This window comes from Cariama cristata, unplaced genomic scaffold (genome assembly GCF_000690535.1).
Source record: "Cariama cristata isolate BGI_N322 unplaced genomic scaffold, ASM69053v1 scaffold23083, whole genome shotgun sequence".
NCBI classification, from domain to species: domain Eukaryota; kingdom Metazoa; phylum Chordata; class Aves; order Cariamiformes; family Cariamidae; genus Cariama; species Cariama cristata.
Genome location: NW_009609309.1, coordinates 1 through 18,879, shown reverse-complemented (window position 1 = coordinate 18,879; position 18,879 = coordinate 1). Strand labels below are relative to the sequence as shown.

Genomic DNA, 18,879 nt, shown 5'->3' with positions numbered 1-18,879 from the left:
GCAGGATAGCAGAACAGAGATTAACGATGCCCGAAAACCCACGTCCTTCAGGGAGAGTCTCCAGCGGGCACACGGCCTTCCTGAGCATCCCCGATACCTTATGTTCTGTATGTCCAGAGCGGCACATATTTTGGGGGCAGGTATTTTAAAAAAAGTTTTTTAAAAAGAGGTCCTTGTGCTGCCAAAGCAGACTTATGCAGTGCTTGTTCGGTGTCATGTGTTTGCTTTCCTTTAAATTTGGTGCCACAAAGAAGAAGGTGGTTTCTGCTAAACCACCGGACCTGTGAAGAGCAGCAGTCAGTCACTGAACTGAAGCCCTTCGGGGTTACGATAAATCCTCCTGACAATTGCACTATAAATACTTATTGTATGTAAACCTGTATCAATTTCAAAGCCACTTCAGGCTTATCTGAAAGAACTTCAGGAAGGGGTGTGAGTTGTTTGGCAAGGATAAGAGAGGTCCAAACTGGCTGTTGCCGATATTCTCTGATTCTCAAGTTAATTGAATTTCACTTTTGTCATCCGTTATCACCGTATAAAACTTAAGTTTCTGGAATGGGAGAAGCAAACTGATTTTGATTTGTTGCAATCGATCTATGGTAGAGAGAGGTTTTGAATACTTTGTCCAGGCAAGGATCTTGATTCCTTATCTCTCTTGTGGGGAGGGTTTTTACCGTGGTGCTCTCATGGGATATCATGGGAGCTTTCTGAAGCAGTCTGCTAGTTGAACGCTGCTTTGCCGTACAGCAAGATGCAAGTTGCTGCGTCTGCTGTTCACCACTTCTTAAATTAAGAAGTCAATGAGGTGGTTGAGCTGCCAAGTTTAGCTTGCTAAAGAGGGATCTCTTTGGCACCGTGAGTTACGAAGCATCCCGATCTCTTGCCACGTGGTAGAACTCCCCTGCTGTTTGCTCTCCCTCTTCCCTCCTCCCCGCTGTGGGACGCTTCCGCAAGCCTTGCTAGGTCCCAGCCCCTTGCTGTCGTTCGCCTGACTCATCTGGCCCTGCCTCCGCTTCCGCTGGGCTCAGGGTAAGGGCAGAAGCAGCTGTCCGTGCGTGGTTTTCTGAAGAAACGTCAAATCTGTGTCAAACGAGCACTGCCTCGATGAGAGCTTTATGTAGACACAGACAAATGAGGGTGCAGGGAAAAGAGATTCCTCATCTCCTCTTCTCCCTCCAATGTAAATAGTGCAGCATATGGGGAACAGATGAGTGACCTTTCTGGGAGAGTGCTAAGGACGATGCTTTTTGACTTTATTAAAATAGTGTTTGCTTGCTTTGCTGCTTACCTTCTTCCAGGGAAGACCGTTCTGATCGGGCACTGTAGCTCACCGCCCTCTTCCTTTAACAGGAGGAACACCTTCCTGGCCTTTCCCTTTCAGCAGTTACGCCAATCGCCAGATGTTTCCATCGAATCTCTTGGTTATAGGCAAGAGGCTGGTCCTGGATGCACTTTGCTGGTTGTAACTACTCAGCTCAATTTCCTTTAATGGTACCAGTTAGCAAAGGATGTTTAAATGACAAATGCTTTCAAAACCCATGCCTTTGTAGTCAATCTGTCGAAGTGAAGTGGTGTTCCCCACAGCCAGGCAGCAGGTCGGTGTGTGGAACCAGCGGAGGTCCTGCTGCGGAGCATCCCCAGCCCCTGGTACTGCCGGAGGGCACCGCTGCTGCGGGCTGTCCCGCCGCCCACAGCCCGACCACGGGACGGGTGGGCTCTGTCAGGGGACGTGGCCACTCGCCCTGGCCCTGTGGTTACCCTCCTGGCCCACCTGCCTTGGGGAGCAGATGTTCACCGTGCTCATCCCAACCCCTGCTTTGCCCAGCAGTACCCATGCTGCCGATGTGTGGTGTTGCGTGTGGGCGTGGGGTGTCCTGCCAGGAGCTGCTAAGTGGTTTTGCCAAGACATTAAAAACAGATTTATGTGTTTGCACAAGCTGCGACGTCTGCTGTTTGTTAAATAACTGGCAAATATTAGCCTTGCATTTGCTTTGTACTCTTCCCCAGAGCTTTGTCGTGCCTGGGCTCGTGAGCCTGGTTGAAGGCAGCTGCGGGTGCTTTGGTCCCTTTTTGGGATGGTGTTGGTGGAGTGCCAGGGGAGCTGCCTGCCTTCAGCGCTCCTCACCACACTGGCCTTGGGGAGCCCCGGCCAGGCACTGGGCTTGTGGTGGTCACTGCTGGGGCTCCAGCGAAATAGGGTAGGGGGGGAGATACAGGGGCAGTCCCTCTATCCAGATCCAGGTCATCTGCAGGCTTTTCCAGAAATCACTATGTTGCTCCTACCCAGTGGTACCTTCAAGGTTTTATTCTGAACTGCACAAGTTACAATTGTATTGCTTTTCTGTTTTTTAATGACAGTTGATGTTCCTGTGAGTCATTCGAGGGCCCGGCGTGTGATTCCTCCACTTAAAACCACCTCTGCTTTGTCTTCTCCAAACTTAGGGCTTTAAACTGGAAGAGGGAGGATTTAGATGAGATATTAGGAAGAAATTCTCCTCGGTGAGGGTGGTGAGGCAGTGGCAGAGGTTGCCCAGAGAAACTGTGGCTGGCCCGTCCCTGGGAGTGTTGAAGGCCAGGGTGGATGGGGCCTTGAGGGCCAGGTTAGATGGTGCTGTGAGCAGCCTGGTCTGGTGGAGGGTGTCCCTGGCCATGGCAGGGGGTTGGAACTGGGTGGGCTTTAAGGGCCCTTCCAACCCAAACCATTTGATGATTCTTTTTCTGCTGAGTGCACATGGGTGCCTAGAAGAACGCAAGTCATGAAGCAAAGGGAATCCTGTCGGCTGAATGAGCACCGTTGTTTAATGAGCTCTGTTTCACTTTTCTTCTTTCTCATCTTTATTAGAATATATCTTCTACTAAAGACTTAAAAACAACAGGCTTTGTAGAAGTTCATTATTAACTGCCCTCCTGATGGGGCTTTTAATTCTTGCTAGGATTTTATTATTAATGGACTTCCATGAAATTTATAGAACCATTGGTAAGCAAACGTTTGATGACTGCATCTGTTTTTCTTATGTCACTTGGTAAAAACAAAGCAAACTCATGCTGCTTCCCTTTTTTTTTTTTTTTTTTTGTAGCAAACCTTCCCCAGTGATGTCCAGTCCATTGAAGAAATTTTGAAGGTAGGTGCTTCTAAATAGTAGATCTCTGTATTTGCTTACATTTCACACGCATTAACGTGGGGAAAAAATATCGCTCTGCTGTTCTGTCAGCAGATGCTGCAATCACTAAAAGTGTGTTTTGGGGTACACTGTGGAGAAGTAAAGGTAAAAGTTAGCCTTGGATACAGCTGGAGTTGTAAGAGCAGTCTTGCTATAAGTATGTAAGTGTAGTACAGCCTGGTGCAGTCCAAGAGCAAGACTGACAAGTCATCCGAAACAGCCGGGGGTGCTCCTGCGTCAGGTCAGGGGGTTGCCACGACTGACCGTGCTCCCTCCGACGGCGCTGGACCTGCTGCCTCCTGTCCGCGCTGCCGGCCCCAGCAGTGGAGCGCTGACCAGGAGCATGGACCCGTGTCCTTCCCTCCCTGCCTGTGCACGGCTCTGTTGCTGGGATGCTTCTCCTTCACTGTAATTCCAGTCCATTTGCGCAAACCTAAGCGGGCTGTGATGCAAAACTGTCTCTGTAACCTTATGTCGGAGCTGGCTCCGTGAGAACGCACAGGCTCCCGGTAGCTCAGTACGTGTCACCCATTCACTGTGCGCGGTGTGAAAATGCACTGTGATGATCTGCAAGCCGGTCGTGCTGATACCGAGAAGAGAGTACCCTGATGTCAAATACTATTCTGAGACGCTGAAGTCTTAACGGAGGCGTTTTGTTTCTGTGCTTCGCTTCCCTCGGGCTTGCTTGGGGTTGCAAAATCCTTGCCTTTATTGCTCTCAAGAAGCTGCTGTTGGGGCAGGGTTTTAGCAGAAAGGCAGTTGTGTGCGGGTACTCACTCACTGCTGTGTGCTGGTTGGTGTCGCAGCCTGAGTACTCCGCCTGGACGCACCACATCCTTTCGTGTTTCACGAGACATCCCGTTCTCTTGCCTGTTAGTAACGAGTAACATTATTTTTGTAGCAACCACGAGGAGGCAAGTACAAGCGCGTGAAGAGGTGTAGTGCAGTGTATTGAGTTTATCACCTGGCGAGAGGTTGTGCAGCTAGTGAGAGAAGTGAGCAATGAGCTGAACGGTGGGAGGGGAGAAAGGAGAAGGCGAGGGTGGTGACAATGCGATCGAATCGTTACCCAGGTTAGTCGTAGGCTGCTTCTAGTTCTCGCACAGAAACCCCTGTAGATTGCTCTGATCCCTGCTTATAGAGCCAAAGGTAGCAACGTGGTTTCCTTCCCTGTAAATCTTTGCGTTTCATGTAATTCCTAATAGATAAGGAAACTAGGGACACTTCTGAACTTTCGTATTTGTGCTTTGATGAAAAAATGGCACTTATAAATTACGACACAGTAGAGATTTTCACGCTTCAGTCTGTTTGGTGCCAAAAGTACAAAAATGTACTTTGCACTGACACGTTCCTCATTAATTTATTTTAAGCAAACTGAGCAAACTGCATGTGGTGCATGCTCGTCGTGAGGTGTGTTCAGCACGAACATAGTTCCTAAATTTCTGAGCTGAGCAAAATGCCAGTATTCTGTTACTCTGCAAGCTGCTTTCTTTGGGAAGTTGGCGGGGAACGACTGTGACAATGGATGGGGATGGTGGGTGCACACCTTGAGTTCAGAAGTGATGTTGGGCTCGGGGGGGAAAGTCCTGAGATAACTATTCCTGGAACGGCAGTGAGGGTGGCAGGCCATATTTATTCACTTACTCCTTGGAGCGACTGTTATGCTCTTCGCGATGTAAAACTTCAGGATCAGGAGCCAAGAAAAGTCTTGTCTTGTGTGATTTCAACAAGGTGGTTCTGAATTTCTGAACCCTACCTTCCCCAAAGGCGTTGTCTAGATTAAACCCCATGAAAGTATTTTCGCATATATTCAAGACGAAGATCCTTGTCTTGAAAAGCTAGGCTTTTTAGCACGCTAGTCTGGGCCCAACTGTTGTGCCAGAAGAGGCAGGTTGGCGGTTGATCTCGCCTGCCAAACCCTATCCCATGGCCATGGTGGTTGTGCTCTGCTCTCGCCTGGACCATGGCTGAGCCCAAGAAGGTGATCCCTGGTAGTGATGGTGGGTGATGGTAAGGGCAAGGGAACAGGGCAGAAGGATTCCTAAAGACACAGCACATCGGGCAGTCTCGTTCTTTGCTTTGAAACCACGTCCTGGAGCTCTACGTCGGTCAGAGCAAGAGGCAATGTTTCAGGTGGAATAGCGTGGGGAACAGCTGGCGGTCCGTGCTCTCTGGCCGACCTCCTCGAGTTATGAGAAGCCTTTCAGAGTGTTGTCGCTGTAAGGGGATATAAGAACTTCCATAACAGGAAAGTCCTGCGCTTTGAAAAACCCCAGAACTACTCATATACAGATCTTACTTACTTTTCCCTGCGTTAGCTGTAAGGCTGAGGCCTAATCCTGCAAACGCAGTAAGTACTTAACTCTCCACAAGCCTCACCGAGATTGCCGTTACTTCGGCAATGCAAGTACGCTTGCAGAAAAGGAGTGAGTCCTCACCGTGGTCTGGCTGCTGCCCTCAAAGGAGGGCTTCTCGCTGCGGTACCGTCTCACGCGTTTACGATCAGGTCGACAAGGACTTTTTTTTGGTGGATCCGTATGAAACCCTTAAGCGTAAAACTTCACCGGTGCGTATCAGCAGAAATGCTGTAAGCTGCTTCTTTCCATCTCTCTCCAGGAAATGACCCACTCCTGGCCACCTCCCCTGACAGCTATCCATACGCCTAGCACAGCAGAGCCTTCCAAGTTTCCGTTCCCAACAAAGGTAAAACACCCTCTTTTTGCCAGGGCTTTTGATAAATTAGAAGAGAGCTTTCCGGCTCTTACATGTGTTTTCATCTGATTTTTGCCCCCCTTTCATAGATAAAGGCTGTTAGGAGAGATTATCTTTAGAAGAGGTCAGATAAATTAAAGCACAATGGATCTCGGGTTGTGTAACGGCTGCTTGCAACGCATCGTTTTACTGAGAATTGGATCAGATTGTACTTCTGAGTAATTGTTTTTGAGTGGGCTTATATGGTAGCACAATTATCTTCCCTCTTTTTTTATTTTTTTAAGCAAGCTTTGTATTTTTAGCGTTGTAAGATGTTTGAGCCAGAGTGGAGGATGAATAAATAATATTTAAGTGTCTTCCACATTTGTTATAATCGTGGGCTTCAAATGTGAGTCCTCTTCGGAAATGTTTTAAGCATCTCATCTCTGTTGCAGCACAAAACCCATTTTATCTTTATTGTCAACAAAAATATTTGCTGTGTTAAACAGAAGTGTTTGGCAGCTATTATAAAATTTTTTAAATTTTTCTTTAAAAACGCACATACCACTCATGCTAGCAACACATTTTTGGTGGAGTAGCACGTATCGTTTCTGTCCGTGCTAAGCTGCGTCAGACCAGCTTAGACTATTAGAGACTTCAAAGTCGTACTTGGATGAGTTGGTCAAAGTATTTATTACAGTAAGTAACAGGTGGAAAACAAATCATCAATGCGCTGCTAGTCAGAGAGAGCGGATTTCTTTTATTCTCAATTTGCACTTTGTTCTTTCTAGGAATCGCAGCATGTTGGATCTGTAGCACAGAATCAGAGTAAGTAGAAATCCAAAGCAAACACACGGTTCTGTGTGCCTTGACAGATAGTTTTGGGTGATGTGTGTTACACCTTGAGGAGAACAGCAAATGTTTACATTGATGAAGGAGGATGATTTCCTGTGCTTTGTTGAACAGTGATGAATTTAGAAAATGCTTAAGAGACTGTGTACATTCATTACCTAGAAATTAAGGCAGCAGTTCAGCAGAGAGCAAACAGTATTTCATTAGGAAACCCCGTTTGGAGCGATAAATAACCTCAATGGCAAACAATTACGTCCTGAAAGAAAGTGACTTTCTAATCTGATGTTCGGAGACGATAGGGTAAAATACACTACAAGTGAGGCAAATAAACCCAACCGATTCATTTTTGATTTACAGAACAGTATGACGCACCTTCAAAAACGTTGCCTAGTTCTCAACCAAGAACATCGTAAGTAACCAGACTCAGTTCCCATCTCTACTGTGCAGTTACTTAAAAGAACTTGGGATGAATGAAAATTTGGTTTACTTGATGATTCTGAAGATTAAGGTTTTATCAGTCTGATTTTTCTCAGAAAATTTCAGTGCAGGGAATTTTCACCGACAGAAACATTACAGTTTCATGATTATGATGACTGTGTTAAAAACAAAACAAAACTGAAGAAAAAAAACCCCAACTATTAATGTACCAGATTGAAGGGTGGGGTTTTTTTTTCTCTTTTAATCTGTGGCTACTTAACATCTTGTCATATTTAGTGCTATTCAAACTACTAGTAATGCATTCAACTGGGCTAAATTATAAGGGATACAAGCTGAATCTGATCTATTCTGCATATTGTTTTGAACCCTGTGAGGGCTAGTAAAGCTACGGCTACGAAAGCTGTGAAAACTAGGGGTGAAATTTTAAAGCAATTGCATGGTATAACTTCCTGCAATTGCCCAAGGAAAAGTTTTCTAAAAAGTGTCATCTTAATTTTATTTTTATTTAAACCAACAAATGAACAAAACTTTCATGTCAACTTTCGAAAAACCTCAATTTATATTCTAATAATGTTAGCTAGTTGCAAAGTGGGGCGAAGATGAAATTTCTATAGCTTTTTTTAATAGCTATTATATATTTCTTCTTTTCTGTATCATGTTATGTTTTCTCTCAGAAGAAAGCTTCTTAGGATTTGAGTCTCAGTATACGATATTTATGCATAATCACTACAAAAGTTTTACAAGGCTAGGAAGGAGTGCCAACTAATAAACGAATCGCTCCAATAGAAAATTTGAAGTTGGTGGATAAAATAACTTGGTACTGCCCTTGTAGGTTATCTATTAATTAGGTTAATTACAGAAATTGCTTGAAAGTAGTTTTGTGGGGGCTGATGTTAGTCTTTCAGGATGAACCTGGCCAGGTAGCAGCATTGAGAGGTTCTGAGCCCCGAGTAACAAAGAGAAATCTTTCTGTGTCTGGAAGGCTAAGGGCTCCCTGTGCAAGGCAATTGCTGAACCATGAGATGCCTGCGAGTTCCTGTGATCTATAAAAATCTCGTGTTACTCCATGATACGTTGTTCCATGGAAGGCTGCAAACTACAGACTACAAAGCTTACTCCACTTGTTTTCCTTTTCCTTATCATGAACAATTTAATTAAAGCAAGCCAACCAAACAAAACTAGGCTAGTCACAAGTAAGAGGAAGAGCATCTCTCCATCTTGGTTGAGATTGTAGAATTTTGCACTCAAGCTCCGTAAGATCTCTAAAAGGCAGCTTTTCGTACTGTCCCAACATCATGCAGCGGTGCCCTCGCTGGCTGGGAGTGTGGGATAGTGTCTTGCTGAGCAGTCATCTCCTCCCTCAATCCATTCTTTATTTTACTTCTCTTTCTTTCACCCCAGCTTGCTCGTCCTGAACGACTTCTGGAAATTCTCTTTGCACTATTAAAAATACTCATTTCAACTGCTCCAGGCTCTGCCTTCCTCCTCAGCTACCCTACAACCATCGTCTTTATTTCAACTCTTCTCAGCTGCTCGTAAAAACCCCTCTAGCACTTTAGTCCATTTGGCAGGCGGTAGAGAGAGACCTTTACTGTAGTCAGGAACCTGAAAATAACTCCTTGCTTAGCCCAAAGGTCCAGAATTGTAAATTTGGCATGGTGCGTAGCTCTGTCCTTAGCCAACATCCCCTCTCTGCTCGGTGTCCTTGCGGGCACTTCAGACCCGGTGCTCATCTACCGGGGACACACGTACCCACCATCGACGAAGGCAGTTAAAGCGGGAGGAACAGGGTGGCTTAGGTTTCTGTCTAAAATGGAGTCAAGTGAGATTTGCCCAAGAATTTCCTCTACATATTTCCCTTGAATGGATGCACCCCTTCTTTTTTGTTTTGTTTTGTTGGGGTTTTTTGTTTTGTTTTCATTTGCACAACAGGGCTTGCTTGCTTTGCTGTTCAGGGCGCACGTGACTGTCTGAAAATTCAGCTGCCGAGAGTAGCTCGCCTTACAAAGTGTGGCTGGCTGAAAACAAACAGCGTTTGTGCTGGTTAATTAAAAGTTGAAATCCCGGTGCATCTGTGTGCGCAAATTAAGCATTCAGCTTTGCAGAGCATGCAAGGGTTTCCCAGATGGCTTTCATTCTTGAATACAGCCCCGAAGTTAGCACCTGGCTGTGCTGGAATGGAAGTCGCCCTTCTTTTAAAGGGGGAGATGCCAGGCTCAGTCTTGGTGATGCATCTTTAACCCAGCTGGCAGAGAAGGACCAGCCCGTGCTTTCGGTGGGGTTGTTTGGCAAGCGATATTAATTTTAGTGCAGCTTCTCTCGCTAGAAGAGCTCTTTTTAAATAGCTTTACAGGGAGATTGATGGTGTGTATATAAGCTGCAAATGAACAGGTCCTGCAAATGCAAACTTGGCATCTATTAACTCCTGAGCTAATTAAAGCATTAAAATTACTAAAGCAGATTTATTTTCTTTAACTAGGCTATTTAACAATTTGTTGAAACCTTGTTTTGGGGAAACTGGCTTTGTCTATCCTTGCAGAAGTATGACTCATGTAAAGTTTTAGTGTTCTTCCTTGATCCTAAATTGAACTTAAGTAATTGCAATGTTCTTTTATGCTGATGCCTTTTATTTAGCAGCAGCTCAGGTGAAAAAGGCAGTCCTTTCTGTTCTAAACAGTGAAATCGGATTTAAAAGATGGTTTACATAGTGTTTCCTTGCATTATCCTCTTACCTCTAAAGGAAATACATCTGTAGTCCACCATTCTTAAAGCAAAACAAAAAACCAAAAACACTTTCAGAACTTTTTAGCATCCTTGGCAGTTTGTTCATTATTACCTTTGGAGGACTACTTCCCCTAACGGGCTGGAAAAAAAAAAAAAAAATTGAGATGCCAGTAGACATTTGGCCAAACTGCCCAGAAGTGTGGAGAGCGGCTGTATTGTTGCTATTCTTCTTTTTTTCCTTTTTTTTTTTTTTGTGTCTCAGCGGACTGGCAGTGAGCTTCGGCTCTAGCCCGCCTGCGAAGTTGAGGCGTGCAGGATTGCTGCAGAGTGCGTGCCGTTGGCCTTCTGTAGGAAATTTCGGGGCCTCGTTTTCCAAGGTGGTGTCTCATAGCGCTTCCCTTCTGTGTTTACTCTAAAAGAAGAGGCAGGAGGTGATTTCCACTGAGAAGGTGTGTGAGGAAATGAGGCACTGGAGGCTTGGGAGGTGGAGGAGGATAGTCGCAGGGGAATGGCAAAGTCAAAATGCCTGAACAAAGCAAGCACATGGGTCTCTGTGAGTGTAATGGGACAGAGCCCTTCGGCACTTGAGAACCTGTTCTGCACCAGTGAGAGGTACTGGGGGACGGTGGGGTCAGTACCTTTGCAGGAGGCATCACCTGTGTGGGATGGGTTGGCTCTGTACTGGTAGGCACAGGAGAGCTTTAGGGTTTCTTCATGCTGTCCTGCTCCGTGGACAAGAGCAGATTTCATCACTTCTGGTTTGTGGAATTGTTGTTTGTTGTGAGATTGTGGCCGGTTTCGGCAGTAAACGTAGTCCTGTTTCAATGAAAGTATCTCCATGCATGTCAACTGCTTTGGTGAGTGTAAAATAATTTGTCTAGTTAGTGAGAACAGTGTTTAAATAAGGGAATCGCTTTTTTTATTCAAGGTTTTTACTCCTCTGTTGTCATGGAATCATAAAAACAAACTGCTCAGGGTCATTAGAGGTGACCCACAGAGCCATAAATCTTCTTCATTTTGTTCATAATTTGACATGAAGGCTTGAAAGAGTGAGAAGGTTAGTGTAGTTTTCCTTTTCCGAACAAGCGTCAGGAACACTTAACTCTCTCCCCACTTTTCCAAGGTGATGTGGTTCACTGGAGTTCTTTCATATTTGTTTTCTTGCTACAAAATACGTTATCGTGAGGGGTCAGAGGCTTATTTTTCTTATTTGGGCATGAGAAAAATTTCTCAGAGAGCGCCCTTAGTTTGAAATGAGGTTGCAATAAACAGAGTTTTCACCTAATTGATTAAAATCCTTGTCTCCCTTCCCAAGCTTTTTATCCCATTTTTGGAATGACACTTGTGTAATTCTCTGGGTTGAGGAGTTGGTCCCCAGCTAGTTTCAAGAGATGAATGACTATACTTTTAAATAGCAAGAGTTTTGCCTGTCTGTTTTCCAGCTCCTTTTGGGATGCCTGCATGATTGCCAAAGAGAGGGATAACAATTTGGGAGAACTTTGGGTCCTTCCCCACAAATCCTTCCCTGCCAGCCTGTTGAGGACCTCGGTTACGCATTGAAATTACAAGCAGTAGTTACCAGCTGCAGGCAGAGGACTGAATTCTGCTTTTGGTGACGTTTGCAGGCAGCCCACTCTCTACTCTAGCAACAGTAAAACAGAGCTCGTGCCTCCCCACTTGTAAACTGCTTTGAGTATCTGAACTGCTTGATGTTACAGTTACTGCTGAGATGTGCAGGAGCGTGAAGTTCATTGTGTAGAGGAGAAATAGGAGATGGGCTTGACCTTGGCATTTACTTATGTATGTGTGATAAGAGACTTCAGCGGCAAAAAGAGAAACCCCTGTGACAGAAGAAATAATTTGCAGCCCCTGAGAGCAGAGAGCATGAACATGCACGGCTTCTGGTGCAGACGATGCTTTCTGCTCCTTGGGGAGCCAGTGCAGGCTAATGGCATGCTAGTCTCTTGCCGTACAAGGATCCGACTTCTTCCATGCCGCCCTGCTGTGTTGGTGTCCTAGGTAACTTTTGTTGACTGTGTTAGTGTTGCCTAGATACCTCTGCCAAGGAACGTGCCCTTCACAGAACTCCATCTTTGTTGTCTGTAGATGGCAGCCGAGGCTACTGGGCTCCATTGCAAACTGTCCTGAGATCAGTTGGAAAGCACTGTTGGATAACACACAGGTTGTGTGTTATCACTTTATCATTCGTTCAGGTAATGACAGGGCTTAGCAGATTGAGCATGCAGAATGTTCAAAAAGGATGTGGGAGGTTGGTTTGGTTTTGGCAAGCGCAAACCGAGTCTTTTTCAGTGTCTGCTGCTTGAAAATGTGTCTGCCTTGGCTGATATTTATCTTCTGGTTGTCTTTCAGAATGCTCCACGACGACCTGCAGATCAGTGATAGTGAAGAGAGTGGTGACGACCAAGTCAGTTTTAGATGTTTTATACACTAGGCACACAGACATCCCTTTAAATCATCACGACTTGTTGCGTTGTTCCGAGTTCCTTAAGCTAACCTTTCCTCCCTCTCCTCTTTGTTTTTGTGAACAAAACAGGTTGTTGAAAAGCCACCTTCTTCACTTGCTCCTCCAAGGTACAGGTTTGTTCCCAAACTACTAGCTAGATCAAATAAGGAGGAAAAACTAAGCTCCTTTTTATATATGGGGTAGATGGGTAAGGGCTCCTGGTTTCTCTTGTCGATACAGGCTTTGGCTTCTAGCTGCCTGAAGCTGCTGTTGAAAATCGGCTTTAGCGGTGTGGGGTTTTACAGAAAGCTCCAGTTAGAAATGAATAATCCAGGCCTGCTGGATTTTGCTTATGAACCAGAATTGTATTTCCCCAACTGTTCCCTTCTTTTCTTCTCTTCCCCTCCACCAGTGTATATGTAGATCCCACCGGAGCTAGTGGGATTTTCAGTTGTAGTAGTGATGGGTGAGGTGCGAGTCCAGTTTTAGTCCAGAAGGAAACCCCACAGAGCCAAGGGAGTGAAGAACGGAAAAAGAGTTAAGGGGACTCATTGAGGCTGCCACACATTGTTAGTCAGAAGCAATATTCAAGGTAGTCTAAACAGCCGTGTGCCAGAATTAGAGGAAAAAAAAGGTGGAGAAGCCCAGAATTTTTCCTATAGGAACGCACTGACATATATTTTTGGCTTGATATCTATGTTCTTCAAGCACAGGGTAATGGTCTACAAAGTCAGACTTGCAGAAGGGCACGCCGATTGTTGGCATGATCTGCGTCTCTGCAAGCTCTTGAAATAGAGTGTTCTCAATGATATCAGTCTGGATCAGCAAGGAGCTTGCCTCCAAATCATACAAATGTGTTGATACTGATGTGGGAAACAGTTTTCAAAGTTTTAAAAAAAAAAAAAAAAAAGTGTCAACATTTTGATTTTGTAAGCCCGTTTCAAAGCAAAAAGAAACTGTGCATAAAAGTCATGGCTCTCCCCCAGTTCCATCCGCTCCCATTGTCAGTGCTGGAGGAAAACACTTTTGAATAGGGGAGATGCAAAAAACTCTGCTGCTTGCCACGGCTGTTAAGGAAACGATTACAGCACCTTGACCAATAACACAGGTGAACAAATGAAATCTTAAGGGGGAGAACACAAAAAAGAGAAACCATCCTGGAATGTACATTTCTGTCTTGTTAGCCTTTATTGGAAATTTTGAGGGTTGAGGCTTTCAGAAAAGCACTTGCCGGTTTCAGTGTGTTTTTTTAAAGTTTGGTTGGCTAAATGCAGCTTCATATTCTAACAGTAGCATCCTGCTTACGTATTGGTCTGACTGGGTTGGAGTTGAAGGTTTTATTATTTCCAGAGGTTTTTTATTCCGGTGTTTTATCTTTGGAGTATGGCAATATATTCCTTTAGCCCTCTCCTCTCAGTGCCAAAACGGGCTTTCAGTTTTATTTTTGAATCCTGCCATGTCAATATAATAAGTAAGTAACCTTCACTCATGCTGCTTTCTAATTTTATCTCACGGTGGCCTTGCAGTGCCCTACAGTCCCAGCCCAAGAGTGTGGCATCAGCACATTCCAGCTCCAGCTCCAGCTCGGAGTCAGAGAGCACCAGTGACTCAGACAGCTCCTCAGACTCGGAGACGGAGAGCAGCTCGAGTGACAGTGAAGCAAACGACCCTCCAAGAGCGTCAGCGCCTGAGGTGAATGCAAAAAAAAAACCACCCAACATGTAGAGGCTGCTTCATACAGCCTCTTGCCTCAGACTCTCTGCTGTCCAAATGCAGTCAGGACAGGAGACCTGAAATACAGTCGTCGTTCGTGTGTCCCCTTGACACCTTTGCTGCATCATCAGACTTTTCTCGCCCTTTGCTTCCCTTCTCGAGTTTGTCGATTAAATAACCCTTAGTAGCAGCATAATTAGACTTTTACATGCCTAACCTTGAAGTGTTCCCCCTTCTCCTTTGGCATCGTTGTCTAGCACTCCTGGAGGAATTAGTGCCTTCAGTGGCCCGACGCAAGCGAGGCGCAGATGAGAAGCAGGGCTTGTCGGGGGTATTTGGGGCCCACCTCTGCCCGTGCAGCTTTTCTGGGTGCCGAGGCTATGGGCTGCTTCAGGGTCAGACCAGTTTCCTGATCTGTTAAGAGGAGCTGCTGCCTCCCTGCAGCTTCTGTGCGTGAGTGACAGATTCAGCTTCTAAATTGCAGCTGAAGTGATCGGACCTGCAGGAAGGGCTGGAATGTGCTTAGACTTGCCGCTGTTGAATTTGGCTCAGATAGTGCTGCACTGGCATTTCTGAGGCTTTTATTGGGAAAAGCAGACAAACAGTACTTGGTGCCTTAGAGTTTCATAATCGAGACCATGCGTTTTTTAAAAAATCTGCTGCAGAAGTGCTCATGTCCCATGGTTTCAAACCAGTTCCTCCAGCTTGCGAAACATTCTCAGGCCAGTGGGAAGTGCATGGTTATATCCTGTGGACCACAGCTGATGTAAACCAGTCCGGGGATGGTTTGAGGTGCTCTCACAAAGCCCAGACACCTTGTAATTTATTTCTGCCCTGTTCCCCCAGCCCTAGCTTTCCTTTTCTTTTACCTTAGAAGCACATGAACAGGGAGAATTTTATGTGCAGAAAACAAGATTTGAGAAGGCGTTGTAGCTTTTCATCTCCCATCTAATACACTTTGCCCTCCAGCGGTTCAGTTACAGGCTTTGCCCTCTGCAATGTGGGTGTCTTTGGAAGGAAACAGATCTTATACTTCTCCTCTTTTACCATATCCTGCCTGGTTTGTCCTGAAAATACTAGATTGTAAAATCCTTCTCACTCTGGTGAAGTCCTAGCTATTTGCCATTGACCATTTTATCCTTTTTTATTCAGCAAACTGTTTGGCCACGGCGCTCATGGAGCAAGTTCATGTACGTGGCCTGTTTGTTTCTGGTCAGTTCTTCACCTGCAAAAGCAGACAAATCTTTTACTATCCTTTGTGTTTGGAAAACCTAATGAAAACCTGTATGATGGTTTGGATCACCAAGATAACCAATGGTAGAAGTGCTAGAAAAGGATCAGAGTATGCCACTGTCTGATAGCTACCTACATTATAAACCAGTTTGCTAAGTCTTTTGGCCATGTTTTTATAGTTTGACAAAAGAAAATGCTCTTCAGTGGCTAGTAAGTTAAAATTCTAATGAAAATAATGCAGATTTATGTTATGTGGAAAGTATAATGGAATTTGTGGTTTAATTTTACTTACAAACCCATGTTTTTTAAACCAGGTTTCTCAATTGACACACTCAAACACGGTTGAAGACACGTCTTGTTTGTCCATGTGTTCTGCAGCAAGTTGAGTCTGGATAGAGAAGCAAATCATGACAGAAGGGATTTGTTAGTCTTGGAAGACCTTTCATGTCCTAGGCTTTCTCTTTTTGGGCAATTGTTGTGGCTCTCCTCAGAAGCAAGAGTTGTGAATCGGTGAGGGCAGGAGTGTAGCTGTGCTCTGATGGTGTCCGGATAACGAGCTACACGTTTGAGTGATGCTGACACGTACGTGGCGTTTTCAGAATGAGCCCCAGAGAATCATGCCCCTGATTTACAGCTTCTGTTGTCTGTTTTAGGGTTAGTTGGGTTTCCTTTTCTCATAATTTGTCAGACTACTGTTAGGTTAGGCAGGGCTTGTAGCAACCGCAGGATGGTATCTGACCGTGACTCCAGAGGCCTTCAGACCTCGGTTGTTGCTCGTGCCTTGCTTGACCCAGAGGGAAGTGAGTATTGGGTAGAGGACTCGAAGAAGCTGGAGTTGATGTGCTAGCCATACAATTTCTTCTGGTAAATGGTTTTCTTTTGGTTAAACCACAGGAGCCTGACAGCCTACCTGTCAGACTTCAGTGAGATGGGATAGCTGGCACAGCTCCTCGTCCATTTTGAACACAGTGCTGTGTGCAAATAACTTTCCAAAAGCATTGCAAGGACAGCATGTAATCCGTTTTTACAATTGCTGGGGTTTTTTTATATGTTGTCTGGTTGTGCAGTGATGATGATAGTGGCAAACCAAGATGAAGCGTCTGTGTACACTGGTCTCTTACTGAGTGATGGGTAGGGCTAGCAGAGATCCAGGAGGGCCATGCAACACATTTGACTGATCCTTTGCAAAAACGAGGTCTGTGTTTCTAAAGTAAGCGTTGACGTACACACGCTAGAGCATCCTCACCATCTCATGGTCTTTCACTTTCAAGCTCTTTTAACAGTAAGGGGAAATTTTACTGGGTTCTGATAAGCTGTGCTAGGATGGAAATAACCCATAAAGGCATCATTTTTGCATCCTTCCTTTCTCTTTTTGTCTGCAGCCTGACCCACCAACTTCTAACAAGTGGCAGCTCGACAACTGGCTGACCAAGGTGAACCCACCAGCAGTGCCAACAGAGAATCTCAGTGAAATTGCCCACGGGGATGGACGTGAGAAGGGCAAGGAGCAGGGGCAGGGGGTCAGCAGCAATTCCTCCCACCAGCACGCTGAGCCTAGGGAGCCTCATCACAAGAGCTCCGGCCAAGCGGCCAGGGCTCCTCAGGGCGCTCATCTTCCGACCAAACACGACTGCCAAAAGCCTCCTGTGTGTGCCGAGGAGCCCTCGCCCAGGCAGACTGTGGGTATCAAAAGACCCAGCAAGGCCCCGGTGCACAAGGAGTTCAAGGGAAGCCTGAAGGTGGAAAGTGACCCTGGTCCTATTGAAGTCGGAGACCAGTCTTCCAGAGACAAGCCAAAAGTCAAAACAAAAGTGGAGCCAAAATCCAGTGACAGAAAAGACCTGAAGCCGGCAGTGCAAGAGAACAGAAAGCACAAGAGCTCCCAGCAGGCCAACGCCAAACCCCTCTTGGACCCCAGGCTCATGAGAGATGTTTTGCTTAGCAGTGCCCAGGAGCATCTCCCTCTCAGTCCCCTTCCTCAAGGCGAGGGCACAACTCCCATCAGGACTAGCAACCACAGACCTGACGATGTGACCAGAGAGGATTTTCACAAGGAGAAATTGCCTGTGCCTCTGATGAAGAAGTTGCTCTCACCAGTGAGGGACTCCCCCTCTCCTCAGTCCCTCATGGTGAAAATAGATCTTCCTCTCCTCTCAAGAGTTCCCCAGGCACCTGGGAAAGGCAGTCACCAGAAGAAGCCAGAGGCCAAGGAACTCCCTGGTGCAAGGAAGCAGGAATTGGAGAGGAAAACCACGGACACTCCTGACCAGTCCCTTCAAAAGAGGAAGGTAAGAGATGGAGGTGGAGGTGGGTTTGTACAGGGACCAAGGTGATGGTTGAAAAACCCACACAGAAAGTTCATTTCTGCTTTATAGGCTGGGAGTGGATCCGTTACGCTCCTCTTATAAAAACGTTCTCAGACTCCTAAAGGGAATGTGTATGAAAACTGTCCGCAGGTATTTCTTCTTGGTCACAGATCCACTGCTGAGCAAATGAAAAGCCCTGTAAGCTGTCTAACAAATGCTTTGGTGTTTTAAAATATTCTTTGCTGTGTTTTCTTGAAATAGCAGTTTTCTCTGATAACAAAACCCCAGCCCTCCTACGTCGGAGGGGCTTTCGACAGCAGGCTGCATCAGCATGTGGCTGGCCAAGCCCCCTGGTAGCATTTGTGGGTTTCTGCGGCTTTGAAACCCCAGCAGAGCTTTGTAGGGCTGTGCTACCTCCTCTCCCTGCAACCCCTTTAAAAGCAGCACGGTATCTGAAGCACCTCCCAGACTGTGCAGTTATCTGCGCTGTCCTTTTATAACGTCTGTTGTGGAAGAGCATCTTGCTTGCATTTCATGGGGACGCTCAGAGGGAGAACCAACCCAGACCACCCCGGTCTGTGGTTTTCGGTTTTGTCCATGTATGCACCTCCTGCTGCCTTTAGCCATGCAACCTCAGTCTGAGTAGTGTAGTCTTTTCCTGTGTGGAGTCATTTATTTCCAGGAAACAGTTGTGGTTGCTCGCTTACACAGAAAGGAACAAATTCGGCAGGTGTGAACTGCATTATTACTAGGGGTGATGGCAGCAGCCCCATGCCTTTTGCTTTTCCATACATGCAGACTTTTAACTGAACCAGGTTCCCTGGTAGTAACAACCATCACTAAACCCCGCTTCGGATCTCAGTGCTCAGGTAAATGCATGGAAAACTCTTTTGCTTTTCCCTGGAACTGCTGTGGTGCCAGCAACGATGCTAATGCTTAAAAGACGTGCATATGCAGTACGGGGCTTTCCAGAGAGCCCTTTGCAGAGTCCTTCAGCTTTCCCTTGAATTACAGGACAGTCCTTTATTTAACTGAGATGGTAGTTGCTCGTAAGTATTTTTATTTTTTGTTTAGAAAGCTAACTCCCAAAGGGGACTGTGAATAGACTTCCAGCCAGCTGGTTCGGTTGCACAGAGAGTTGGCTTCAGGCCTTATGGTGAACGGGGGCTATTCACGGGGGGGGGTCTTTCAGTGCCTCCCCACCATTTTTGGTCCTGCTCAGAGTGGGTGGCTTAGCACACGTGGGTGAATAACCTTGGTTCCCGCGTGGGTTTCATTTAGTCTTGCCATCTTCTGA

At 45.9% G+C, this 18,879-nt stretch overlaps 1 protein-coding gene across 1 annotated transcript in view; it reads left to right on the top strand.

The window, feature by feature from the left end:
- The window catches only part of AFF1 (AF4/FMR2 family, member 1), a gene marked incomplete at its 3' end in the record, with an annotated part of 78,953 nt that extends 61,389 nt beyond the window's left edge, over nucleotides 1–17,564 (top strand). The window contains exons 8-15 of the mRNA XM_009697507.1: nucleotides 3,078–3,122; nucleotides 5,778–5,864; nucleotides 6,644–6,680; nucleotides 7,062–7,113; nucleotides 12,237–12,291; nucleotides 12,421–12,458; nucleotides 13,857–14,022; nucleotides 16,659–17,564. Coding sequence (XP_009695809.1) covers nucleotides 3,078–3,122; nucleotides 5,778–5,864; nucleotides 6,644–6,680; nucleotides 7,062–7,113; nucleotides 12,237–12,291; nucleotides 12,421–12,458; nucleotides 13,857–14,022; nucleotides 16,659–17,564 — 1,386 coding nt within the window. The remainder of the gene's footprint in view (nucleotides 1–3,077; nucleotides 3,123–5,777; nucleotides 5,865–6,643; nucleotides 6,681–7,061; nucleotides 7,114–12,236; nucleotides 12,292–12,420; nucleotides 12,459–13,856; nucleotides 14,023–16,658) is intronic.
- Nucleotides 17,565–18,879: the final 1,315 nt, after the last annotated feature.